Source organism: Chenopodium album, chromosome 14 (assembly GCF_948465745.1).
Source record: "Chenopodium album chromosome 14, dcCheAlbu1.1, whole genome shotgun sequence".
Classification (NCBI taxonomy): domain Eukaryota; kingdom Viridiplantae; phylum Streptophyta; class Magnoliopsida; order Caryophyllales; family Amaranthaceae; genus Chenopodium; species Chenopodium album.
Genome location: NC_137847.1, coordinates 15,265,751 through 15,293,521, shown reverse-complemented (window position 1 = coordinate 15,293,521; position 27,771 = coordinate 15,265,751). Strand labels below are relative to the sequence as shown.

Below are 27,771 nucleotides of genomic sequence, written 5' to 3'. Positions count from 1 at the left end.
GGCAATTGATGGCCGTCAGATCCCACGGACATGGAACACTGATAACCTGAAGAAGTATCATGTTTGAGCTTAGTTTCTTTAAGTACTTAGCCAAAAAGCTGTTTATACAGCTAGGTCTACTGACCGAGCCTTGTAATTAAAGCCGTACGGCCACAACAATGTACTTTTGACAGAAATTAATGAAGTCAGGCATTGTTGAATTGTTTGTTGTTTTTATGTTTAAAGGCCGAGTTAATAAGGAAGCAAGGTTTCTTCCAACATAGTAACGCGGCCCACCATTCTTTTTGAATGGCCGAGTTAAAAAGGAAGCAAGGTTGCTCCCAATATAGCAACTCGGCCACACAAAAAAAAAAAAAAAAAAAAAAACTGATTTAATTCAGAGATCAATGCGTCCGCCCAAATCTAGGCGGACGATTGAGGCAAGGTATCCCGAACTTGTGTAGAGAACAAGTGTCCTTTACAAATAGGGCAAGGGCATACCTAGGCATTTAGCCCGGCCAATCAAGGGATCTCTGAGTTGAGATAATACTCAGGATTTCTAGGGTACGTCCGAGCGATAGATTCAACGGACTACTCGTACAATGATAGCCGAACGGCCAATTAAATTAATTCGGTGCTTCACCTAGCCCAAGGGCAATCATTACTATGATTTGATTAACTTGCTAGCCGTCATGCCCTTTTAAGGCATAAAAACTACCAAGTTAATCAAACCACTTAAAGAATGGACTAGGCGAACACCGAATAAAGGGGCATACCCCTAGGAACGTACGAAAAGGCATAATACTGAGACGTACGGAAAACTTGCAAAAAGCATAAAATTTGCAAAAAATTGCTAAGTATGAAACAGAAGTAAGAGCCGCCAAAAGGCGGACAAAACTTTCATTAACAAGACCGCACAAAGGCGGCCGAAATGTTTACATAACCGCTTATACAGGCGGCCTCAGAAGAGGAACAAAAAAAAAAAAAAAAAAAAAAAAAAAAAAAAAAAAAGAGTAGTACAAAATAAACTAAGTACATAGTAAGCTGAAAGGAAAAGGAAAGCTGAACAGACGGCTGCTGGAGGACCTGAGCTCTACGTAGCCGTATTATCTGTGGCAGGCTCCTCCGCTGTTTTCGCGTCCTTGGCCGGGGCATCCTTTTCGGCCGCCTCCTCCTCCTCCTCATCCCCTTCCCCTCCAGACTCAGGGGAAGTAACTACTAGGTCTGGAGGAGGCATGCCGGCCTTCCTTGCCTCTTCTTTAAGGCAGACGTACTGAAGCCGCTTCTTGAAGCGTTCCTCGTAATAGGCGGCTTCACCTGCGTCCACCATCAAGTTGAAGGCATCAAAGAAGTATGCCTTAAGCCTGTCTTCAGCATTTTGCTCGATGCGGATGACTTCTTCAACGCTGATCGGCCGAGGAGTTTTAAGTTGCTCCTCATAGTCCGCAAGGGACTTCTTTAGGGTTTCCACCTCGGCCCTCAGCGCGTCCGCCTCATCTAGCGCAGACTTAAGGTTGGCTTGTGCCATCTTCAGCTCGCTCTTCAGGGCCTCGGACGCCTCGAAGCCCAACCTCCATTTTTCCTTTTCCAGGACGGCCTCGTCCCTTTCAACCCTCTTGGCCTCCCTGGCCAAGGACTCCTGTTCGAGTGCCTGGCCCAGTTTGACCAGGTACTCTGTTTGCCGCGCCGCTTTGTCAGACAGCGCGGTTATTTGGGTCTCAAAGTGTACCCTTTGGACGGCGGCCGTCCCAGTTACAGCGTCCTCGGCTTTCCTGATTTCAATCCAAGCGTTCTTCAACCGTTCGTTCTCCTTGTCCTTCCAATCTAGGAAGGCGTTCAAACGGAGGAAGAGCTGCGGACAGAAGGAAGGAACTTAGTCAAAAATATGGAAAAGTTGGCTAAGTGTTGGAAAGCAAAAACATAAGGAGATAGAAGTATACCTCGGCGCTACAGTTTAGCATGGGGCCGAGGAAGCCTTCGTTGATCCCCCGCAGCTTATCACGCTGCGCTTGTGGGACCGCGCGAACCATGGCCTCGCGCATGGCCTTCCTGTCCGCGCCAGTCAGTGACTGGCCGGGTACCTTCAACTGCATCTCCTCTGATATATCTGCGGACGACCGTGTAAGAAAAGTTAGCTGAATTTTTCAACAGACTTATAAAAAGTGAGAAAAAGATGGCTAACCAGTGGAGAAGGTTGGAGGAGAAAGATTGGCGGGAGGAGGCGGTAAAGGAGCTTCCTCCTCCTCCGGACGGCTCCCTTCTGCGCCGCTGGACGGCGGGTTGACCAGCACCGTCCCGATCCAGCGACCGGTCATTTGTTCTGGGGTTAACCTATCCCCACCGTCCGAAGGGACGGACTTCTCACGGACCTGACCAGCAACAGGTTCCGTGGACTTGGAGGCCCCGCTTTGTGTCAGCCGGGGTTGTTCTCCTTTAGACTGCGTTGTAGCAGTCTGCGACTTTGCCATGGCCGCTGCTTGAGAAGACGTCTTGGAAGCAACCGTTTTTCTCCTCTTGGATGCGTTCGCATCAGGAGTGGACGTGGCCGGCTGCTTCCGCCTGGCCTTCGGGGTGGAAGAGGAGGTCTGCAAAAACACCAAGTTAAAACAATTTGATGGCGTCCGTGCGATTTGGGAAAGGAGCTCCCTGCCAGCATGCATGAACGGACATAAAGCGTCCGTGCAAACTCAGGAAGTAGGCTCCTTCCAATATAGCAGAACGGACGCATTAAGAAATGAGAAATTCAAAAAATAAGCTAAGTGTTTACCTCTTTGAGTTGCTCGTACATCTTGAAGCGAGCCTTGTATCTGGCCAAGTCCACCTCGGACATCTCAACCTCCGCTTTTTGGGCCGAGTCAAGCATAGCGTACGCCTCCGCTGCAAAAACAGAAAGCAAAAGTGTTAGAATATTTTTCTGAAGAATTCTATGTGCGTACAGAAAAGTTTATATATCTAGGTGCCCACCTTGGGGCATGTTCTGGTACAGGCCGTACGCAGACATGAAGATAGGGTCCCTAAGCCAATTGGCAAGTGGAACCCAATGGCTAGGAACCCGTTCAGTTTTGTTGCCCCGCCTGACTCGATTAACTTTGAAGTACTCGAGCTGGTGTTCGTGGCTTGGGTGGATGGGCGACTTGTCAGGCTTGAGGTCTCCGCGTCCGAGTTGAATAGGCTCTGGACGGCACCTGTTCATGCGGAGGTTGAACTCCGCGTCCTGAGTTTTGATACGGTAGAAACGGTGCTTCCAGTCCCTCCACTTACTGACACGGTCGACCACGACCATGTAATCCCTGGTTGCACTCAAGATAAGCCAACCATCCACCTCCTTTTCCAGCCGAGTGAGTGAGTGCATCTCACAAAAGACCGCAAAGTCTGGTGTAAATTTCTTAGCGATGCACGTCACTAAGTACCCAAAGATGTTCAACCAACTGTTTGGCGTCAGTTGGAAGAGGCCGATGTCATACTCGTCCAGGACAGTCCGGACGAATGGGTGAAGAGGGAAGCGGAGCCCCACATCAAAGGCGGCCCGGTAAACGCAAAACGCTCGTTTGCGCGGCTTCTCCTCATCCCAGATAGCCACAGCAATGGCCTTCCTGGGGACTTGAATTTCGAATCCCTCCCCCAAATGGAGGGACTCCTTATACTTCTCAAAATCCTTCTTTAAAAACTTTAGGGCTGTCTCCCCAACCGTACAGGCGTACGGGTCCCTAAAGTTATCAATGTTGGCGACGGTCTCTTCGGCCGCCTCCTCGCCCTCGGCCGTCTCACCCACGGCCTCTTTTTCCACTTCCTCCTCTTCCACTTGGTGAGAAGGGGCACTCCCAAACTCTGAAGACAGCACTCTGTCCAAATCTGCTGCCTCGGCCGAGCTTCGGCCCCTTGAGCTTGGAACGCCCATTGAAGAAGGAACGTCCTCCTCGACCATTGGACGCTTGCCTTTATCCTTGGCAGCGTCCGCCCCATTTCCCGAAGGAGGGGCGTTGCGAATAGGCAGAGCGGACGGTTCACGGATTGAGATTCCTGTCAAGGGTCTGTCCGCCCCACCCAGTTGAGGCCGAAGTTGAGAAGAAGGGACGGACGAACCAGAAGCGTCCGCCCCAGGATTGGAAGGGTTGTCCATACAGGCTACCAGTTCAGCCCCATCCATGACTGAATTGGCAAATTGAGGGAACCTAAGTTCCGGAGCGGGTGCGGACGAGGCGCCTTCAGCTCTAAGGCGTTCCTCGAAGGAAGAAGTGACCTCCACGGCCAAGTGATGAGAGCCAGTGGAGGCGGTCGTTGTTTGGGCGGTGGAGTCAGTCTCCACCATTGTACTTGGATCACTAGGGTCATAAGGGACCCTAGGATGAACCAGACTTCCGTCTGGGTTCCTGGCCGCGTTAAGCTCACGCGTACGCATGGTTCTCGCCATTGCCTGTTGGGACAGAGAAGAATAAGTGGGGGTGAGTATGTACGCATCAGACATAGACTCACTCCAGGGAGGAGACAACTCTTCTCCGTCCACTCTAGATTCCTCAGTCCCAGGCGAACGGCCGGCCTCATGAGAAGAGTCGGACGAAGCCGAGTATGGATCCAGAATTGAAGTAAAAGAAAAAGAAAACGAGTAAAAGAGAAAATGTAGACGGCCTACCTCTGTACGTTCTGAAAGTTCTGAAGGTGGTGGTGAAGTTCTTGAAGATTGACCGAAAAGCTCAAAAATGCCCGGAAAACTCAAACTCACGGCGGCGCTCTTGAAGATTAAGGGAAAAATAACTTTCTCTCACTAGAACGCTCTGACTTCTCTCTAGAATTCACAATTGGGTAAAGTGTGAAAATGAGAATTCACCTCCCATATTTATAGAGTGAATTCATGAGGGCAAAATGGTAAAACCATCTTTCCCGCCTAAACACTCAAACGGTAATTTCTTGAGAAATCACTCGAAGAAAGGGCCAGGACGACGTTAGGGTTCTGTTAACTTGTGAAAGAGACCAGATGAACAATTAACACCTTCAGCACATAGTCTCCAAAAATTGAGAAAATCTAGGAGGAAAAGCGTCCGCCCAGTTCTCAGACGTACAAAGCATGATTAGAAAGCCAGGAAGTACATCTGAAATCATGGAAGCCCAGATTACCCCAAAGAAGATATGTGGCCGTTCTGGGTGGTTAGGAGATAAGCTCCTCCCAGAGTACCAGAACGTCCAGTCCCATTAAAGTGGCCGTTCTGGTCAGTTAGGAGATCAACTCCTCCCAGAGTACCAGAACGTCCAGTCCCATTAAAGTGGCCGTTCTGGGTGGTTAGGAGATAAGCTCCTCCCAGAGTACCAGAACGTCCAGTCCCATTAAAGTGGTCGTTCTGGTCAGTTAGGAGATCAACTCCTCCCAGAGTACCAGAACGTCCAGTCCCATTAAAGTGGCCGTTCTGGTCAGTTAGGAGATCAACTCCTCCCAGAGTACCAGAACGTCCAGTCCCATTAAAGTGGCCGTTCTGGTCAGTTAGGAGATCAACTCCTCCCAGAGTACCAGAACGTCCAGTCCCATTAAAGTGGCCGTTCTGGTCAGTTAGGAGATAAGCTCCTCCCAGAGTACCAGAACGTCTGGTCCCACTAAAGTGGCCGTTCTGGTCAGTTAGGAGATCAACTCCTCCCAGAGTACCAGGACGTCCAGAGTGCAAGATCAGAGGAGGCGGCCAGTAAGTGTACGAGCCACCCCCTCTGAGGGGCAAATGTTTAGGGTAAAAATACCCCAGGTACGTGGCCCAATCTCATAGTGACACGTGACCCAATAAACAGGTGACACGTGGCCCTATGAGAATGTGACACGTGTCCACTTGTCATAGTGACACATGTCAGCCATCTCTAAATGCCCCAATGCTGAAATCAGAAAGAGAAAAGGGCCCTGATGACCTCAGGCCCAAATCCCGAGAAAACCTTGAAAGCCGTAAAACGGCGCCCCCTACGACACGTGGCGACTTCTGATTGCGCAGCCAATTATGTCACGAAATTCTAGGGTAATAAACCCTAGAGGGGTACATGTTCTCACCCCTATAAATACCCCAATCATTTATGATGGGAGGGGGATTTTTGGCGACATAACATAAATATAGAGCATTAAAAAGCTCCAACTTCTCTCTACTTTCTCTCTCTAGCCTTTTCCGTTTCCGTTCACTAACTTGAGCGTCGGAGGCGAATATTCCGTACACCGGAATATTCGTTATTTTGCAGGTGTCCGAGTCTCATTGCCAGCAGAGCGTGACCAGTATCCGAGGGAATCACAAAAAACCCCGAAACACATGTAGAGCAGCAAACAAGCTGATCTAGTGATCTGAATTGAGCATCAGTTGGTTTGGAAAAAAAAAAAAAAAAACAAAGCCATTATGATTACCGCTTGTTAAGGATTTGGTTTGTTTGAGTTTGCTTTTGAGCATCGGTTGGTTTAAAAAAAAAAAAAAAATTGATTACCACTTGTTAAGGATTTGGTTTGTTTGAGTTTGCTTTTGATTTTATACTCGAGCTTGCATAAACTTTAATCATTTTAATGTAATCACAAAAACATTTGTCATTGTTTTGATAACATTTAACTATATAAGTTAATGTTCATAAAACTTATATAAATCCTCTAATAATTTCATTTGAATGCGGGCTATTACATAAATAATACAAAATATAATATTGTTTCGCTTTTGTATTGCATGGTGTATAATCTATATTTAAAAAGAACTAAAGAAAAAGTAATTTTAGACTCATTAATAATTTAAGATCGATTTTTCTGGAATGCCGTGAATTAAGGGATGAGCGGGTGAGACTAATTGACTTGGCACCGACTTGGGAAAATTTTCAGAGCGAGTTATGACTCGGATTGTTTCTTCGAAAGCGATTGAACTCGTTGCAAGGAATGCAGAGTGGGTCGCTGGTGTCTTTGAAGCCAAAGTTTATCGATGAAGGTTTCCGAAAGATTAGATGGTTCAAGCGTGTGCTTATTACTGTGAAGCAATGATCGTCAATTTCGATGAAAATTGTCACGTGTCCTGGTGGTACATCGAACGGTACAGTTCAATTGATGACTTTTTTCGCCATTATTTCATCAGCATTTGGGTTAGCCGTACAATGTACCATGTATGGTAACTTCTTCACACAGAAAAAAAAAAAAAACCCAAGGTATTGATATCTTGGAGCATACAGAATAGGTGGAGCACGCTTTAAATCTTAAAAAGTAGCTTGGCGTTCGGCTTTGTAATTAGAAAATCTAACTAGCATCAAAATAATCAAATGTAAATGGTATTTTCCTTGCCCAATCCGTAATATTGTTTAACTAATAGCAAATGTTTTTCTAAACATTGTCGCTTTTAATTATTATCATTGGAGGCTAATTAGGTGGCAAATTTTTGAACTAATTATGCTAGAACCATCTTAATCTTATCAATTGATTCATATTTTGTAATGATTTATATTCTCTATAGATTACGCATATATTATTATAATTACTCTAATTTGACTTATTGATCTTTTATTTTAATTATTTTAAAGTCATACGATATTTATTAAGTAATTTAAATCTATCAAATAATTCCATAGTTATTGTGAATTGTATCTTCTTTATTTATCAATCTGATGTAGCTATGAAGAAAATTCTCGTCTGATTTGATCTAGTGTAGGCTTATATTTATTTATAAAGTATTTTTTTCTCCTAATATGATTTTATCGAGCGATTTTCGTAGATAATGCTAAAATAAAAAATAATTCCGTATATATGTCAGTTTTAAAACTATTTCCAGTGATACCGTACACATAGGCTTAGTGAAGATTTGTAAAATCCGAGGCTATAAAGAACCGCTAATACCATTAGCGGTTCTAATTTAAAAAACCTTTAACCATTACAGGTTCTTCAAATAGAACCGCTAATGGTATTAGAGGTTCTTCAAATAGAATCGCTAATACCATTAGAGGTCCTATTTAAAGAACCATTAACCATTACAGGTTCTTCAAATAGAACCGCTAATGGTATTAGAGGTTCTTTAAATAGAACATCTAATACCATTAGCGGTTCTAATTTGTGTATAACCGCAATCTTTATTAGCAATTTATTACTAGCAAAAAACGAACCAAAAATCCGAGCCTACGTGAACGGTATAGTGGTAAATATTTTTAGTATACACGGATTTATTTTTTATTTTAGCATTATCTATGGAAATCGCTCAATTCTATCCTAACTTAAAATTGATTTAATAAATAAAGCATGAAACAATATAAACTAAACATAAGCTCATAGATTATTACATCATTACATGTGGCTACTACATTTATGTCAGATTGACTACCACATGGCAATGATTTCTCCAGATAATACAACACTTGGAACAATGTAAAGCTCTACAACCAAATTTGTATGCTTTTACACACAACAAGGCCACTAACGTTAATAAAACTAGTTTGCCAAATTTCAACAAAAGTAATTTGAATTTATTCCATTTTTAAACAAATGAAACTGAATTTATTCCAAAGTGACAACAAGAAAGGGCCATACCATACCATAGCCTTATTGGGCCCACCCACTTATGAAATAATTCGAGCAGCCGCATGCTCAGCTGGTCCATAAATGACGGAGTTAAACATATTTTGTGATCACATTATTGAATACGAAGTGTAAATAAATTAATAAAAGCTACTTCAATTCTATAGAGTTGCCATCATTATTTGGTAGCATCAAAGTGTATTTTTTTTTTATTAGGAGTGTTTTTATATTCACACTTTATATTGTTTGTGTCCCCATTTATATTCTTTTGGGTGGACAAACGAAAGTTAAGTTTCATTATGATTATGACTTTAGCATAATTATGATCAAAACTTTTTGTAATTTTAATTTTTAAACCCTAAAGGTCTCTAACGGTTGGATTTGGTAGATTTTTAAATAGGAAAGTGTAATTGTACATGGAGTTACTATAAAATGATCAAATGTTCCATCGACATAAAAATAGTTACTTATTTTTTAAATAATAAAGTTGTCGTTTTATAAGAAATGTATCACGCTTAATGTATACAGATAACCATATTATTATTTTTTTTATAAAATTTTTCCCTTAAAAACACTTCTTAACATATACTATGTTATAAAAATAATAGCAGCTTAAAGATTGTTTCACACTAATAAAATTTACCCTAAAATTATTTGTTGTACAATAATTTTATACATTTATTACATTGTCACTTGGTCACTTGTCATTATGTTGTTTGGTTTCCATTAATACTAGTAAGGTGACATTGCATAAGTTAGTGGGCATGAGTTGTGACAGGATAAAGTCGTATCCCCTAATCAAAAGTAATATCTAAGTCCTCTAACTAAAGTAGATAGGGAAGTAGGGTCGAATCCACAGGGAAACTGGTCTTTCTACTCCTAATTAATTAATATAATCTAAATTATTAAAGTAACAAATTTGTTGTTTGTAATGTTAAACTATACTACGAAGATTAAGTTTAGGGAGAAAGTCGATAATAAGAAGGCCTAGGGTCACAGGTTCACCAATAATTAATATTCCGGGATAAAACATAACAAGCAATAATTAACATTGCACAATAACATGATTAACAGGCTCTCGCAATTTATTAACCAACATAGATCTAACAGGCTCTCGCAATTTACTAGATCTAAGTTCCTATTGAAAATAGCCTTTAATATCAAATTAACATCTGCTCGATTCATCAATTCAATATTGCTTAACATTCACAATCAAATTACATCTGCTCGATTCATAATCTAATTGCAAAGAATTAAAACAATTCAATAAGAAATTACCATGCAACATCAATAATCAATAATAACAAATTATCCCTTCATATTAATTATGGATCCCCATAAACCCTAGAATTAAACTACTCAGACATAATTAAAACTAAACAGAACATAATAATTAAACTAGACATGAAGAAATTGAATGAATAAAATACTGAGATTAATTAAGAGAGAAATCGTACCAAGACGGCGGAATTACAATGGAGTTAAGGAACAAGAGAGAATAAGTCTAGAGAGAGAAAGTCTAAGTAGTGAGAGAAAGAATTAAAATCTAGAGTAAGAGAGGTGAAAAAGAAGTATCTAATCTTGCCTAATAAAATCACATTAATACTAAGCAAGCTTATTCGCTAAACAAAAACTGATCGGAAATAAACAACCCCCTAAGCACTACTCGCGCCCGGTTGGGCAGTGGCTCGCCCGGCCGGGCCCGTTCTATTCTTCGTGAAGCTCCTTCTCGTGCCCGGCCGGGCAGTGGCTCGCCCGACCGGGCCCGTCCTTTTTCCTCGTGAAGCTTTCTCGCGCCCGGCCGGGCGCGACTCCGGGCGCGGGCTTCCTCTTACATTGCTTCGCCCCGCCCGGCCGGGCGCGCCTCCGGGCGAAGCCTGGTGGTTTGGCCTCGAGCTTCTACCTTTGGGCCTCCGAACTTGGCCCAAGTGCCATCAAACTGAGCCCTTAGTCACCGATCGATACCTCCAACCGGTCTTGGGCTATCGAACTGGGTCGCGGTCTTCCAACACTTGTAGATGCTTCTCGAAAACCCGGGAAAATGCTCCAAGTACGCAAATTCCTACAAAACTCAAGCAAAACTACCAAAGCACTGGAAAACACAAATTAGTAATAAAAGTGGCTCGTAGGAGCCAAAAACACTACTAATTACGACCAAGGGACGGGGATAAATATATATAAAACGAACACATCAAGTTGGTGTATGGATGGGGGTGACTCAATTATAGTAATAAGTGGGAAATTTTGAGAAATTACACAATTGATTATGTAGAAAAGTAATTTGTTAAAGTGATACAACAAAATAAATAATGTGTACCCAAATTAATACTTCATATGAGATTTTATTTTATTATTTTTTTTTTTATGTTTTTGCAGAAAATGTATAAGATGTTAATAATTAATACTAATAGGTTTTCCTCAAAAAAAAAAGGAAAATGCTAAATATAACTCATACTTGTATCATTCCCAGATTATCTAACTATTACTATGCAAAGAAAGTACTCACTTTCATTTCGTTTGTAAAAATTGTAGGTCACATTTTTTGGGTCATTCTAATATTAGTATAGGAACACAAGTCTCAAAACCAAAAGGAAAATTAAATCAAGCTATCTTAGGTTACAATTATGCTAGTGTACATTAAGTACATTTGAGGTAACTTACTCAATATTTTTACTCCTTTAATAATTGTAAATTAATTAATAAAATCTACGAGTAGATTACAATTTATTTGTATCAGTGCAATTTTTTTATCAATATCGGAATAACTTTTGATCACTTTAATTCAACTTTACACCCATATAATATCTATTGTACACATGATTTTATTTAAAAGTTTGTAAAGTTTTACTTTACTACTTTGTATTAAAATTAGTTTAAATAATCTTTTGATATGCTAATTTTTTTTTTTTTTGAATGGAATAGGGAGGGGTGATTTCATTAAATAATAATAGACATTCGACACTTACAATCATCCCTTAAGAGATCTAAATTCTCAATACAAAAATTAAACACCCCTAAACTAATGGAATCGTTTTTGAACTGCTCCTGCATAATTTTAGATGTCTTTGCAATTTTGTATCATTCTTGACGGAGCTCCATTGATGCAAATTTGCAAGACGAATCTTCTAAATCTGCACCCTTATACCAACAGTCCCACAATTCCACAAATTTACAAGACAAATCTTCCAAATTTGTATCCCTGCACACATTAAAACTAAATAAACAAACAATACTAAACCTTACATGGAGAGACTAACCAAACCCTACATAAAGGTACTGACTATAATTACCATACTGTTAGTGATCTAAATTAAAGAAGGATTTGGGGCTTACCTCGATAAAAATCGATATATGTTGAATTAGATAACATAAAATTTGTTTCACATGCACACGTACAATGAAAAATGAAAATTATAGCGTTGTTGCACACATCAAGCCCGAAATATGTTTGTATCGAATCAATTTCCATACATTCTTAAAACACCTATGAGTAAACCAGCATTATTGAACATCATAAAAAGAGAATAACAACCTTTCCATTCCTAGTTTCAAATATGAAATCATAATCTCCCATCATCTACTACCTTATTTACCCTCTACTGACATACAAGTCATAGTCAAGCAATTTTAATTACCCTTGGTTTGGTAAACAAACTCACCTTTCAGTAAAAAACAGTAAAAACTAAAACCCAACAGTTACCCTTTTTACCCATTTCAACCGTCCTAGTCCACCCTCATTGACTCACCCATCACACCCCCCTCCTTCACACGTGTCACCTTTCTATTCGACCTTACCAAACCTTCCCACACAGCCACCCCACTGTATCACCCCCCCCCCTCAAAAATCCCCTTTTCACTTTTTTTTCAAAACCCCAAATGCTTCTCATCATAACATTCCCTCATCCCTATACTACCTCGATGCCCGCCACGTGTCCCTCCTTTTCCACCCTCCCTATTTTAACCCTGACTCTCCTCTCACTCCACCACACCAACACAAACACAACCACTTTGTGAAACTTCACTTCTCTTTTTTCATTCATCTCATTTGTGAAATCTTATCATATCTCTTTCAATGGCAGCAACTATTATGAAGTATGTGATCCTATTGTCCATCGCAGTAGCAATGGCTGCAACGGTGGAATCGAAGGGCTCCTCGCCCGCACCGGTGGACTGTACGAGCGTAGTGCTGAGCATGTCGGATTGTCTGTCGTATGTAACGAATGGAAGTACAGTGAATAAGCCGGAGGGAAACTGTTGTTCAGGGTTGAAATCTGTACTTAAAACGAATGCAGAATGTCTTTGTGAAGGGTTTAAAAGTAGTGCTCAATTCGGTGTCGTTTTGAATGTTACTAAAGCTGTTGGTCTTCCTGATGCTTGCCATGTTCATGCTCCTTCTGCTGCCAAATGTGGCTGTAAGTTTGTTTTTGATTGATTTTTTTTTTTTTTTTAGAAATAAATATGCCAATTTTAATAATCTGTATTTTTTTTCTTTTAATAAATTTGTTTTTGCAGTGGATATATCTCCAACTGGCGCTCCTTCTCCAGGTATTTATCTACTACCGACGCTTCTGTTGTATTGCTTTCCGTCGCTTTTTTCTGTCGTTTGTTTTTTGTTTTATACGCAATACTTAAATTACTCTTGATTTTTTTATACGAATAAAACTATGGTCTGCTTTAATTACTCTTGATTTTTGTACTAGGTATTTTAATTTTTGGAAATGAGTATTTTTTTGAGTAAAATTCTAAAATTTTAGATTATAAAAATAAGATAAATAGAAAAAAAAAAAAAAGGGTTCCTTTTAGCTTGAAATTTCAGCATGCTGTTTTTTTTTTTTTTTTGCTTTACAAAAGTGGGTTTTTTTTAGGGACTTTAAAAAAGTGGATTTTTAAACCTGGTTTTAGGGGCAATTTTTTTTATTTATTTTTGGATAAACAATTTTATTTTGTGTTATCGACGATTTGAATATCGAAATTGAAGTATGAGTATTTTTGTTTGGATCTTTAGAATGTTTGTGGGATTTCTAATTTTTTTAATTTGTTAAGGAATATTTTCCTTGTTTCTAGGATTTTAGAATAATTAATTAATTTTGTGTTTACATAGTTTTTTCAAAAAAAAATTTTGACAAGAGCTTTTACAATATTTTAAGTTTTTAACTGCTCATTTACTTGTTCTCAAATTGTTTATAATTGTTACATTATTATTGCATAATTTAGGGAGCAATCAGTGTTGTTTCTCAAATTCAACAGTGTATTTCCTTAATTACTTGATTCGTATCAATGATCCTCAGTTATTAACCTGTAATATTATTTATGATCCTTTGCTATTAACTAACTGTAATCCTTATTATTTTTGTACTTGTAGCTGGTGTAGTTTCTCCGGCGGGTGCTCCATCAGGCGTTTCGATGGCTCCGGCAGCAGCAATGGGTCCGGGAGGCAGCACAATATCACCTTCAATGTCACCAAGCAGCCTAAATGGTGCATCCTCTGCTACAGGCATCTCAGCACAACTGACTGTTGTTGGTCTAGCAGCATTAGGAGCATTTTTATCAAGTTTTTAAGGGGTTTAAAGACGAGCATAATTTTGCATAGTAGTAGTAGCATATTTGGATGGTACTTTGTTTGGTTAAACATTACTATTATTCTGTTTTACATTTGTTGACCCACATTTTAAATTTTTTTTTGGATTTGTGGTGGCGAGGAATTGGAATTGATTATGGAGTAGACGTTTATTTATTCTTATGTTTCCAGACATTTCTCTGTATTTCTTGATTATATTTTCTTATCTCTAACTACTGAATTTATGATGTATGGATTATGATTTATGTTTATGATATTCTTTCTCCGTTCTATTAATATTGCAACAATAGATTTTGCACTATTCATCACTGTTGTTTGATCATATAATATATATGATTTATACGTTAAGGAAAATATAGTTATTTGGGATCTCGTTGGATTCGTTTTATAAAATACTTTCACAATATCAAATTTTTATAATTTTTACTCTTACATTATAGATATTTGGCATATAAAATATGTTTTGGAATGCGTAATTTCATCCTTGTTGCAATATTAATAGAATGGAGGAAGTATATTATTATATTTTCATATTATTGTTATTGTCATTATTCATTATTATGATCAATTATTAAGCGGTATTATAAATTCCAAATTACAAATATACTCTGCAATATTTTCTCAATGTCTTAGGGCCTGTTCACTTCATCTTAGTTTCAGTTTAGATCAGTTCAGTTTCAATCATTTCATTTCAGCTTAGCTCTTAATTTCCTTCTCTCATAAAATTTTCATTTCAATTCAATTAAGCTCCAATTAGTTCAGTTTAGTTCAGCTCAGTTCAGTAAATGTGAACAGACCATAATACTTGTAAGTGTTGTAACAGCTTCATAGCAAGCACTTTGAGGAAGAGATTAGATGATATAGGCAGATAAATTAATCCTATAATTTTTGGAATATACTACATAATCGTAGTATCTAACCCTTTTTAATATTTAAATCCCAAAGCTAAAATATTTTAATCAACTCCTTTTGCATGCCCCCGGTTTACAGTAATTTTATTGTACATCGAACATTTTTACGAAAAAGTGACCCTTTTTCTTTATAAAAGTGACCCTTTTTCTTTACAAAAGTGACCCTTTTTATTATAAAAGTGATTCATATTTTCACAAAAGTTACCCCTTTTTTACAAAAATGACCCTTTTTTTCCACAAAAGTGACCCTTTTTCTTCACAAAAGTGACCCTTTTTTTCACAAAAACAGAGTATTAAAATAAAAAAAATAAACACAAAATACAAAGGTTACCCCAATGGCTCTACTTTCATCCCGTATCTTTATCTCTCCTCAAAACTAAACATTTCCACCATTAACAAACCTTCAAATTCTCTCTCCTCCATCAAAACCTCAACCCCCTTCTCCCTCTCCGTTACCAACTGCAAGCCCTCATATTTTTCCCTTCATAGTTGTCGTCATCGTCACCTCTGCCGCCATAGTCATCACCACCTCCGCCGCTGCCATGTTTGCCACCATCAAAGTAGATGAGGCGAAATGATAAAAACCCACAATAAGGTATATATGCAATTGGGGTCGAGGTATTCGGAGTTGTTGTAATTCCGGACTTCAAACTCGACAAATCGGGGGATGGGGGGAGGTCAGAAGCGCAGGAATCAGGGGATTGGGATGGTTAGCAAGGTCGAAATCGGAGGGGGACGCCGGATTCTTAGGAGAAGCTAAGGGAGTGGCGACAGGAGTGGTGGTTTGGCAGTTGTTGGTTGTCCCAACTTCCGCCATTCACTAATTTACTGAACACCGGCTTTTTTTAAAAATTTGTGTATTTTAATTTGATAAAGGTATTCATTTATTTTCTGTAATCACTTTGAGAAGTGAATCAAAAGATAATAGATTGTCTAGAGTGAGTGTTCACTAATTCCCTTGTTGATCAATACACTTTACTTACGAAACTTATCTCCTTTCTTGGTTGACTTTACAGTATTTGGGCTGATTTATAACATAATTTGTATAGAATTCATGAGTGGGCATGATTGGCATGGGCATGGGTTGTACTCCAGGCCATTAGCTTCGTTGGAACACCTTGTCAAGTTTCTGTTGCTACTTTGTATTCCATATTTCATTACTACGTATTTTTGATCCACCCGTGAACGTGCCCCTGGCTGGTGGTTTGATAGATTAGTCTCAGTTGTCACATCCTACATGGTCCAACTAATTGACCATTTATATTCTCAACAAACTTTAACACATAATGGACGTGTCAAAAACAAACCTGATTACATCTATGTTAAAAGTGACCCAACCGACCTAACTTTCGATTCAAACCCTAGCTAGCCTTTGAACTTGGCCTAATAACCCAGATTGATACCTCATAACCCATTTGAATCTAGGATATGAATATAAGGAACTTTAGGAAATTTTGTCAAAAACCACCCATTAAAAATATTTATTTTTTGTTGTGAAAAATCACCCACAATAAAAAATGTTGTACAAAACCACCCAAACTAAAAAAAAAAAATTATTGTAAAAAGCCACCCAATGCCGGAAATAGGTTGTGACCATATTTGCCGGTGTTGACCGCCCTCCCCGGCGTTGACCACCCTTCCCAAACCCCTAGAATTCACCGGAAAAGTTGACCGCCCCTCCCCCCTTTGGTGAATTTTAGGGGTTTTCGAGAGAATGGGGAGGGTGGTCAATGCCAGGGGAGGGCGGTCAACGACCTATTTTGGGCAGTGGGTGGCTTTTTATAACATTTTTTTTTTAGTTTGGGTGGTTTTTTACAACATTTTTTTTTTTATTATGGGTGGTTTTTCTAAAAAAAATAAAATAAAAGCGTTTTTAGTGGGTGGTTTTTGACAAAGTTTCCAACACTTTAACACTTCCATGATCAAACCGCCTTGTTTCTGGAAACAGAATGCTCCTAGGAGTCTTAGAATAGTAAGGTATATCAAGACGTCTTAAAGTTATTGTCCGAATTCCCCAAATATCCTTCGGCTCCGCCTAGCAAAAGGAATGTCTGAGAGTTCCGCTTGCACGTCCGAGAACTTGGCTTGCAAAACAAGGAAGGTTAACTGCCCCAGGGGTGTGACCCGGGAAAGCCCCTCCGATGCTTAAGTCGGCAAGGGATTTCTCTAGAGAGTAAAAATAGAGAGAGAGTACTTTAGAGAGAGAAAGTAGAGAGAGAAGGAGAGAATATTAGGAAAAAGTTACCATCATTAATGATTGGAGTGCTATTTATAGTTGTACTTTTAGGTGGCAAAAGTTGTACTTAATTGGACAGACTAAGGGTATCTGTACTTTGTAATAATCAATGATGGATTGGATCATGAAGGGATATTTTCGTAATTCCAGGTCAATGGGTTTAGGACAATGGATTTGGCCCAAACACGCCTTATGTGCAGGACACTCCATTTTTAACTTCTGAGTATGTGAATATACTTCCACCAATGTATCTTTTGTTTAAACTTCTAAATACAGGATTATTGAATTCTTTTTTTTTTTTTTTTGAAAGAAGATTATTGAATTCTTATTAATTAATATAGAATAATATAATCAAGTGCTGAATTCTGTAAATACATTTTTTATAAAATAATAACTATTTTTTTCTTAATAGTTTGTAGACGCGCAGAATAGAAGGGAGTAGCAACATCAAGGGCCAAGGCAACGTGTATCCACCAAAAGTTAAGCACTTGTTTAAACCCAACTTCCAAAGTTTGGAGAAGGAGGAAAAAAAAAACACACACACACACACGCATTTACTATGATTTGGAATTTGTGTTGATCAAATTAACAAGATTGATAACCCATAATTTTACTCTTCAAGTTATGCTCTAATGGAAAGTCAATTTCACTCCAAGCTTCAATAATTAGAAATTTCATTCTTCATAAAATATTAAAGGTTGATTCACAACCACACACTTAAAATGGTAAATTCTTACAGTGATCACGCTGATCAATACTTTGTACCACTTCAAATTGTACATTGTATAGATCTGTATTTGAAGTAACCTCTCAAGAACTCAATCTCGACCGATTCAGTAGAATGGGAGGATCAAAAGCCGAACATCAAAAATGAAGCTCCACTAAAAAAATGTGTATAGAAGATAATCACATATCATAAGACAACCGGCGTTAGCTTGCACCTAATGTTATCTTACCAAGAGAACAGTACATATTTACATGGATAGTTTCAAGTTAACATGTTGTATAACAAAAACATCAAGCTTTAGCACTAGAAACCGCACTGATTTTTCAGAGGAATCATGGTTAAAGCTAGCTCAAGTATACTTGTGAGATTGATGAGTTAAATCAAGCTGTTTCTTCTAGTATCTTTCGATTGCATGCTCGAACAGCATCTCCAACTGTTAGATGAATATTGTCTTGTCCAACAACATCTACAAATCCGGAATCATGTAGTTTTGTCATAACAACACACCCTGGATTTGCTAAATGAAGCTGTTTAAAAAAAAAAAAAACAGAGAAAATGTTAGGATTTCTTTGATACTTCTAGTTCACAAGACATTCCTACAAGTACTTGAACAATGTAACATGGTTAGTTCTTACCCGTATTTCTCTCTTTTGAATACTCTTGTTTAAGTCTTCTAAAGCATGAATACCACTGGTGTCAATATCGATCACAGCTGCAAGCAAAGGGAAAAAAGAAAACGACGATTTAGAAGATGCTAGGTTTACTCTAGTGCTTGTAAGCATTCATGAGGAATGAAAGATCATAACATTTTGAGAGATGACTTACGAGACATGTCAATAATCAGATATTGAATTTTGGGGAGGTTACTTTCTTTGTTCAGCTCTTCTTCATCAGCTAGCCATCTCAAAGTCCTGAAAGAGAATAGATTAACTTGTTTATGCATAATTTAAATAGCTCATGAAATCTCTTCAATGACATTGAAATCATTTTAAGTATGAAAATTGTTCGAATTGTGACTAATGGAGTATGATGAAACAAACAAGTACCTGTCCTTGACGTAATTTGAGTTTGAAAAATAGATTGAAGAGTCGACTCTCACAATCAGAGCACCGGGGATGGTTGAAGCAGCTGGATACTGCTGAATATTCCTGTAAAGTGTAGTTCCAGGAAGGTTTCCAAGTAGTGCTACCCTTGGCCTTGTTACTTGCAACAAAATCTTGGCAAAGGAAATGCAAACCTAATAAATCATGCAACAAAAAACAGGTCAAGACTAAAACATTAGAAGAAAATTAACTAGGAAGTGCAGAATTGTGTGGGTGTTACTATACCGCGATCAAGATGCCAATCTCAACAGATATAAAGATGACTCCGAAGAATGCTCCCATACAAGCAATGAAGTCAAACTTATCAATCTTCCATAAGAGAATCACAGCTCCAATGTCAACAAGGTTAATTACTGCGGATATAATGATGGCAGCGAGAATAGCATTTGGAATGAACTTAAACAGAGGTGTGATGACCATCAAAGTCAAGAATACAATCATTGACATGACTATATTGGAGACTGCTGTTTGGCAACCAGCCATGAAGTTCACTGCAGAGCGAGAGAATGAACCTGCAAAACACACCAAAACCATAAACTACTAATCACATTTTAATTCCCATTTGTAACAGTCATACTGTCAAAGATATCACAATGTTGATTATAAACTAAAATATGGGACGGAGGGAGTAATACTGAGACCCGAAAACAATTATATTTACCAGTAGCCACATAACAAGATGTCATTGAGCCAACAATGTTCATGCTTCCTAAGGCAAGCATTTCTTTGTTTCCATCAATAGAGTAATCTTTGATGGCTGCAAAAGTTCTGCCAATTGCTACTGCTTCCTGCAACATCAAGTTCACAACAATATTAAGTTTTCGAAGACTTTGAATTTGAAGTGAGGTATATAAGAGGTATTATATAATTTTCTTACCGTAAGTGCAATTACACCAGCAATAGCACCAATTTTGATTCCTTTCAAAAGGTAAGGTCCGGTGAAAAAGATTTTGTTAGCAGAAGGCGGGTTGATTCCCTTATCTATGTGTTTCACCTATCGAAAACATTATGTTAACACATTTCATTACTTGCACAAAATAAGTAATCACAGGGTAACATGATGAATTTTTTTTTCTTAGAACTTACAATTTGAACCCCATGCTTATCAGCACGAGTAACAAACACGATCAGAGTCGACAGGATAACACAGGTGAGGGGAGCCATTGCAGGAACCCAAAAGAGTTTCTTGTTTTTCTTTCCCTGTAAAAGATATATATAATTTGAGTTTACAACCAAATTTCTGAGTTCTGACATTGCCGAACAAAAACTCTGTTTAGTTCAGAAACATTCTTACAATATACTTGGCGATCAAGAGTAAAATCAAGAATGATACACCTATAGCTATTGTCTGCCAGTTCCACTGTCAACATATAAACAAAACCCGGTATCAGTAATCGAACCAAGAGATCATTTTAGACCAGCAATCAGCAAGCACAAGGCAATAAGGCCAGTAACATATACGAAGTATGTAAAATGTTTGGCATTGGAAAAGGTTGTGAAGAATAATACTTACTCCATGCTCTGCTTGACTAAAAACCGATTTTAAAACTGAGATTATATCAGTGTCCTTTGTAAACTTCTTTATGCCAAGCAAGCCTTTGAGCTGCTGAAGACCAATGGTAATGGCTGCACCAGCCATAAATCCAACAGTCGCGGCATGGGACAGGAAGTCAACTAAGAAGCCCAACCTAACAATCAGAGGCAAAACTTTTCATTAGATCATACACCTTGACAAAATTAATCTAAATCAATCAACTTAAGCTAAACTAAATCAAATAATTGCGACTTTTAAGGCCTTTTCCTCAAACATTTGCTTTCGAGCATTCAAACTTAAGTCGAAAAACTTCCTCCATGTTTTGATTAGTTGTCTGATCAAGCATACTTGCCAACACGTAACTTTGACTAATTATATCTTTAATTATCCTTTTCAACATCTTCATACATATTTATTCTACATTCAGAAAGATTCCAAACAAAAACAAAAGAATATTACAAAAGAACATACAAAGTATATGATAGTGAAAAAAATTATGGTAAAAGTATAACATGTGAATATACAGTGTACAAGTCAAAGTGCACAAATTGTATGACGTTAGAAAATTAAATATTTTATTTAATGCCCATATAACATTATTTCTTCACAAATATTAAACAAAATTTAGTCATGTCAAAGATAAGTTTAAGCTAAAAAACAAAGGAGGTTAAGAGAGATTTTTAAATTAAGGGAATAGAAGAGATGTTCCTGTACGTTATACTGGCAGTAGTTTTGTTTAGTATAATCAGAGAGTAGGAGAGTTTTAATATTAAATTGTTAATGAAAAATCTTAACATTATATTAACTATATTTATACTAATAATGCACAGAAAAGAGCACATATATTTTAATTAAAAAATCTACTTGTATTTTACACCAAAAGGTAACTAACTGCACCAGTACTATTTATTTGCTCATTTTAATAACTCCAAATAGGCGTAAGATTAGCCATACGTGAACAAATGGGCACAACGGATGATTTAGTGATATACATATGTACCTGAAGAAACCAAGTGTGGCTTGAGTGATACCAGCAAAAAACGTAGCAGTTAATGCAAGTTGAGTATATTCAACTGGATTAATATCAGGATCAATCACAGCACTAAGCAGAGTCCCGAGTAGGAGCGAGACGACCGCCACTGGACCGATAGCTATATCTCTTGAGCTTCCCATGAAAGCATATATAAGAGGTGGTACAAAACTACTATCTGCAAGTGTAACAAAAATATATGCATATATGTAAGTTTAAAATGTCATATTAATTGCATCATTTTCTCATCTGATCGATCTACATGTATGAAATAGTAGGAAGTAGGACTCACATAATCCATATTCGGGTTTGAGATAAGCAAGCTTTGCATACGCAATGTCCTGCAAAAAAAAAAAAAAAAAAATGTTAAACATTTGCGCATATCACAATGCAATATAACAAGGCCAATTGTAAGGATTATTTTTTCGTGGCGATCACCTAGGGTTAGTGGCTGTAAGGGTCCGAAACTGATACACATGAACGTAATTAAATTAAAAAAAGGTATGATGAGTGAAAATTAAGTGAATGATCGAATTGTCTATACAACAGAAAAATCAATTTAATTAATACTTTTTTAAAAAAAAAAAAAAGGAGTGCACTTCTTTTTGTTTACCGAGACGGGGTGTAACCGTGCATCATAGAATGTCAGTACTAAAAAGATAGAAATAATTGTTACCTGTGGTATGCAAAGACTTGCGATGGTAATACCAGCAATAACGTCATGTTTAAATTTGGCAAGGTTATACTGTCTTCCCCAGTCGAAAATGGGGAAAACGGCGCGTAGCCCGAGGACGAACTTTTTCGAGGCCGGTTGATCCTTAAAACTCTTCAAAGGATCATCAGGAAAAAAAGTCTCCTTGAAGGTATGACCAAGATCTTGCCATATAGTCTGTTTTTCAGGCCTTCCAACACTATGGAGTTGTGGCAACGACTCCGGTCGACGGCGAGATGAGGCTGCACTAGTAACAATGTTTTCGTCACCAATGCGGCTCATAGTTGGTGATTGGAACCCTCTCTTTTAGTCGTCCCTCAAAATTATTAGCTAAAAAAAAGAGATGAAATTAATTAGATTGTTGTTTGTTTCATGAAATATTATAGATGTATTGTGACAAGTATATATAAGGGTGTTACGCAAGTGTTATGAATAAAATGAATGTGGATATTATATGATCTAGATTCAAAATGTGACTTGTATATTAACTATCATCAGAAGAAAATTAAAGATGATTCTTCACTGATTTGTGAGAATAATAATATAATCAATGATTTATGTGCATATAGTTGACTTTCTATATAATGGTGTGATCTCATTGACCTAGTTTGGCTAAGAAGGAAGTTAGCTTAGCCACGTCAGCAGCCAGATGAATTTGACGCTAGAACAGTGGAGTAGTAATCAATAATTACGATGTCATTCATATGTATGAAAAATTCATCTCATCCACACATTAAGTCCAAAGTTTATAACCTCTATTTCTTTTTATTTGCAAAAATGAGGTTTTTTTTATGGTATCGTAGATACAATTTGTTTGTGAATGTTAAATAGAGAGTGAAAAAGTAGGGGTGTACGTGGTGAGAAAAGACCGAAAGAGATGGAGACAGATGTCATCTTAAAATAAAATAAAATATATTAACATTTGTTGCATCTAATGTATGTGTAGCTTCTTTTTATACTAAACGTTGCAAATAAAAAGAAATAGGGGTGGTAATAATTATTTTAAATTTGGAGACAAAATTTAAATCTTACCTGAGTTTCAACCCTAAATATTTAACTAATTGTGTAATTGGCATAAGTTACCCTAGAATTTTGTTCCTTTTTGTTACTTTTTTTTTAAATACTTTGTTGAAATTGTGAAAGCGTACTATAAAAACGGGGGGAGCAAATTAAAGCCACTAAAAACGAAAGGGAAACACTAACAAGCTAGGAAATGCGGAGGAAATAAAAGCGAAACATAACAAACCAAAATAAGACTAGCACGAGCAAGATTAAGCTGGTAAAGTACAATCTTCTTCGCTATAGTCACTCCTCCTAAATCTTCCAATAAAATAGCAAGAAAATGCGTATGACCGGGGGACCGCCTCAAAGATCGTCGACCATCGTTAGTTTTAAGAAAGTGATAAAGTCATCTTGCAAATCTTTAAAGGTGGCACTACTTCAGTTCTGTTAGAAGTCTGTTTAGAACTTTAGAAGGTTGCTCTTTTTTAGCATGACAGAAAAAGTGCACCTTAAAAAGACTTCATGGGAGGCTTATGATTTATGCAACTGTATACTACACATATGATAAGTTGATGGATAGTGACATAATCACACTTCACATTTTATGGGTAGCCAAAAAATGGTACTCGTATATCCTATAGCTCTGTCATAGTCCATATATAATTATATATACTGTCCTAATGTAAAATAACATAACAACTTTTTTGGGTTGAAACAATCCCAATACAGAGGACAAATGATGTAGAAGCAATCACAATACAAAAGACAAATGATGTAGAAACAATTTCGTCTATAATTAAACTTATGATATTCAAATTATTGTAACAAACTAAATTTCTGAGTGTATTATACATTTATACCTTATAACCAATATAAACGATATATATTATTCTGAATAAACTAACTGAATCTTGTGTTTATTTATTTAAACTTATCAATAATTATTATATTTAATCAGTCAAATAAGTTGAAACACATTATTAAGTCCAAAAGTCAAAATCATAACATAGTAAGGCAAAACTAAAACAACTATTTTAGTTAATTAGTTATAGTATTCTAGATGAGTGATTGAGTGATGCTCAAATGGAAAAGAGTTGGTCTCATGTTAAACAATTTGATTTTAGCACAACTTTTTATACTCTAAGCGCCTGTTCTCTTTAACTTATTTTCAGTTCAGTTTAGTTCAGTCAATTCAGCTCCAATAAGTTCAGTTTAGTTCTTAATTTCCTTCTCTCATAAAATATGCAATTCAGTTCAGTTCAGCTCTAATAAGTTCAATTCAGTTCAACCCAATCCAATAATCAGAACAGACCCTTATTCTGATAGTGTGCGAAATAAATTGAGATGGATAGAGCATATCTTTTATGTTCCGTTTCAATAAAGGTGTACTCTATATTTATTGATATGTAGGTCGTTAATACTTGCAACTACCACATAGGACATGTTCTGATTTACTAAATTGAGCTGAACTGAACTGAACTGGATATTTTATAAGAGAAGGAAATTAGGAACTAAAGTGAAGTGAAAATAAGCTGAAAAGAACAGGCCCATAGTTATTTGATGGATTAACTCAATGAATACATAAGTGTTAGAAGATAAAAGGAATTTTTTGGACAAGATCTTTAATGGGCTAGATTTTTATTAAAAAGGTTTAATACATGACCAAAATTTTAGTCCAATTATTCAGATGTACCACGTTCTTTTGTTTTTTTTTTCCTCTCTTTAATTTTAAATCTTTGCTTGTTTATTGGTATGATTGTGATCCATATTGACCAAATTTGCTTAATCCCAATCAAAATTGACCCTCTTTTATTGGTCCGCATGCATTCGTCCTAACCTAACTCTTACAAATACATACTTTCAATATACAACCTTCACATGTTAGAAAAGTAATTAGAGTAAGGAGAGAAACTCTAACACTTGAGCTACTTTTGACTCTCTTATTACATAGCATGTCAATGTGTTACAAGTATTATAAAACAAAGTATGTATGTATGTTCCCCTCTTCGTGATTTATTTTAAGATGTTTAATTCCTTACTGTTAATGACACCTTACCAACACATGTATCACTCTACACACCTTACTTTCTCAAAAATAAAAGCTTCTCATAAAGTCGAAAGGTTGTAATTTAGTTATGCATAAGATTCTTAGAAAATGATGGCATAAGAAGATATCAACCACACTACTAGCAATCGAAAAATGTAGTTCAAAGAAAAAATATACAGTATTTTATAGCAAAATAAAGCAATTATTTTTATTTTTATTTTTGGTGCGAAAATAAAGCAATTATTATGATGATTAATATTATTATATAAACAAGTTTATAGAGTAGTACGAGTAGTATTTTCAATTTAAATTTTTGATTAAAAAAGAAAAATACAAGCAAGTTGCCATCATGAGAACCGTCTTGCTATTTAAAACTCCAAATAATTGAAGAGTGTATAAAAAACTTGCTATTTTTTGCATAAACAAATAAGGTCAGAAATTGAGAGATCCCATATCACGTCTAGGTTCATCCATATCGAATTTGATGGATTTTCTCAATGCCAACCCATAACATAAGCAAAGTGAACCCAAGTATCTTTCAAAAAAAAAAAAAAAAACCCAAGTAAAGAGTTTGAATTGGTCTTAAATAATCCAAAATACAGTAATAATAAAAATTTAAGCGAACATATATATAATTATATACTCCGTATATAACAATAATGCATTCACTTCCTAATGTTCATTAAATTTAAAATCAAGACACAATTCATAGCTTTTATATATAAAAATTAAAAATATTAGCTTTTGAAGTTAGAGGTAGCTGTTGAGGTAGTTGTTGAATTTTTTTTTTTTTTTTTTTTTTTTTTTTTTTTTTTTTTAGAGAAAGAGGTAGTTGTTGAAAATTAATCTATAGTTTTACAAATAAAATATTTTATATGTAATACCTAGTTAACCGCTACTTTACCAAACTCTCATAAGTAAATAATCTATCTTCACAGCTAACAACTACCTTCACAACTATATTTTACCGAACACGCCCTTAAAATGTGTATTGATTGACGTGTCAAAAGAAAATGAGAAAATTCATGTTTGTTCTTTTTACCTTATTTTCACTTATTTAAGATCAAATAAGTTTTGATAAGTTCAGTTTAAGGAAAATAAGTTTTAATAAGAATTACTCAAGTTTAAATTACTACTAAAATACGGAGTAATTTTTAAGGACTAATAAGTTTAGATTTAATTTGTTCATGTAAGATCAGATAAGTTCAAATAAGATCACATACAAGATCAAATAAAGTGAAAATAACACACCCAGAATACAAGAGACGAATCTAACCATATTCCAAATGATAAGTTATCATCGTATTAATTTAATTAAAAAGGTACATTAAAGTTTTTAAATTTGACCAAATACATAATACGGGAGAATAAAATAATGGAAGAAGTAGTGGATACAATTATACATACTTATCCTTAGATCCTAATTATTTGATAGCATATAGATAATATAAAGCTTTTAAAACAATTAGTGAGCTCCACATTACTGTGTTATGTATCATCAAGAGGTCAATTCTAAAGCTTTTAGATTTAAACAATATGTAATTATTATATAAACTAATGGCTGACACAACCATCTTAGCTTAATTATATTTAAAGGAAGTTAGGTTTTCAAAATAATAGCAAAAAAGTTCCATTTTAAAAAATCCATTTTAGCTGAGAAATTTCTATTTTACAATGGGTTAAGATATATTAATATACTAGTTTAGGTCTCATGCAATGCACGACCGGTAATTTTCAGTGTTATTATCAATAAATGAAAAAAATTTTGTAAAAAATTAGTGTGAATTAAACTATCGAAACATTTACTAAAATGAAACATAATCATGAAAAAACCGATTAGCTATGTACTTTAAAGTTAAGCATTTGAGCAGATGGTTATTTTATACATTTTTGTGTGCTATTGTAAAAGTATTATTTTCTTATTAACTAAATGAAATTTTTTTAAGTTATATACTAATCTTGTGAATAAATTTTCTTTGTACACACTATTAAAATCACTCTATTATTTCAACCAAAACTGTGCAACCTAATTAAAATAACATTATTACAAATCATTCCGTCAACATATTATTTCTTATTCAACTTTTTCTCCTGATATAAACTCTAATTAGATATCAATATATTTTAAATAATATTTTGTAATATTTTATATAATGATTAATGGTTATCAATCAATAAATTATATAGTTATTGATTGTTCTTATGTAAATATTGATCATCAAGATAATTTACTTAACAACAATAAGTAATAAAAATCTTATATTGATAATCTATTACGTATATGATATTTTTCTTAAAGAAGTTATTGCATTTTATTCTTTCTATAATTAAAGATCTAAATAGGTTTTTTTTTTTCAATTAAGGTTATTTACATTTTAGTCAACTTTTTTTACCTCATTAAAATTTACTAAAAAGAATATTTTC

General features: G+C 36.4%; 2 protein-coding genes across 2 annotated transcripts; one reads left to right on the top strand and one right to left on the bottom strand.

Moving 5' to 3' along the window:
* The first annotated feature begins 12,438 nt into the window (after positions 1–12,438).
* On the top strand, positions 12,439–14,201 carry LOC145578995 (non-specific lipid transfer protein GPI-anchored 31-like). The gene is made up of 3 exons (XM_081636288.1): positions 12,439–12,879; positions 12,980–13,012; positions 13,830–14,201. Exons 1-3 carry the CDS (start codon positions 12,540–12,542, stop codon positions 14,024–14,026), a joined length of 570 nt encoding a protein of 189 aa, XP_081492414.1. The 5' UTR covers positions 12,439–12,539; the 3' UTR covers positions 14,027–14,201.
* Positions 14,202–17,855: 3,654 nt separating this feature from the next.
* LOC145578994 (sulfate transporter 1.2-like) lies at positions 17,856–23,035 on the bottom strand. The gene is made up of 13 exons (XM_081636286.1): positions 22,263–23,035; positions 21,879–21,927; positions 21,557–21,764; positions 20,536–20,710; positions 20,317–20,382; positions 20,109–20,222; positions 19,900–20,016; positions 19,684–19,810; positions 19,248–19,534; positions 18,966–19,156; positions 18,745–18,830; positions 18,555–18,631; positions 17,856–18,446 (listed from the first exon to the last, which is right to left on the bottom strand). Exons 1-13 carry the CDS (start codon positions 22,578–22,580, stop codon positions 18,300–18,302), a joined length of 1,962 nt encoding a protein of 653 aa, XP_081492412.1. The 5' UTR covers positions 22,581–23,035; the 3' UTR covers positions 17,856–18,299.
* Between the last annotated feature and the right edge of the window lie 4,736 nt (positions 23,036–27,771).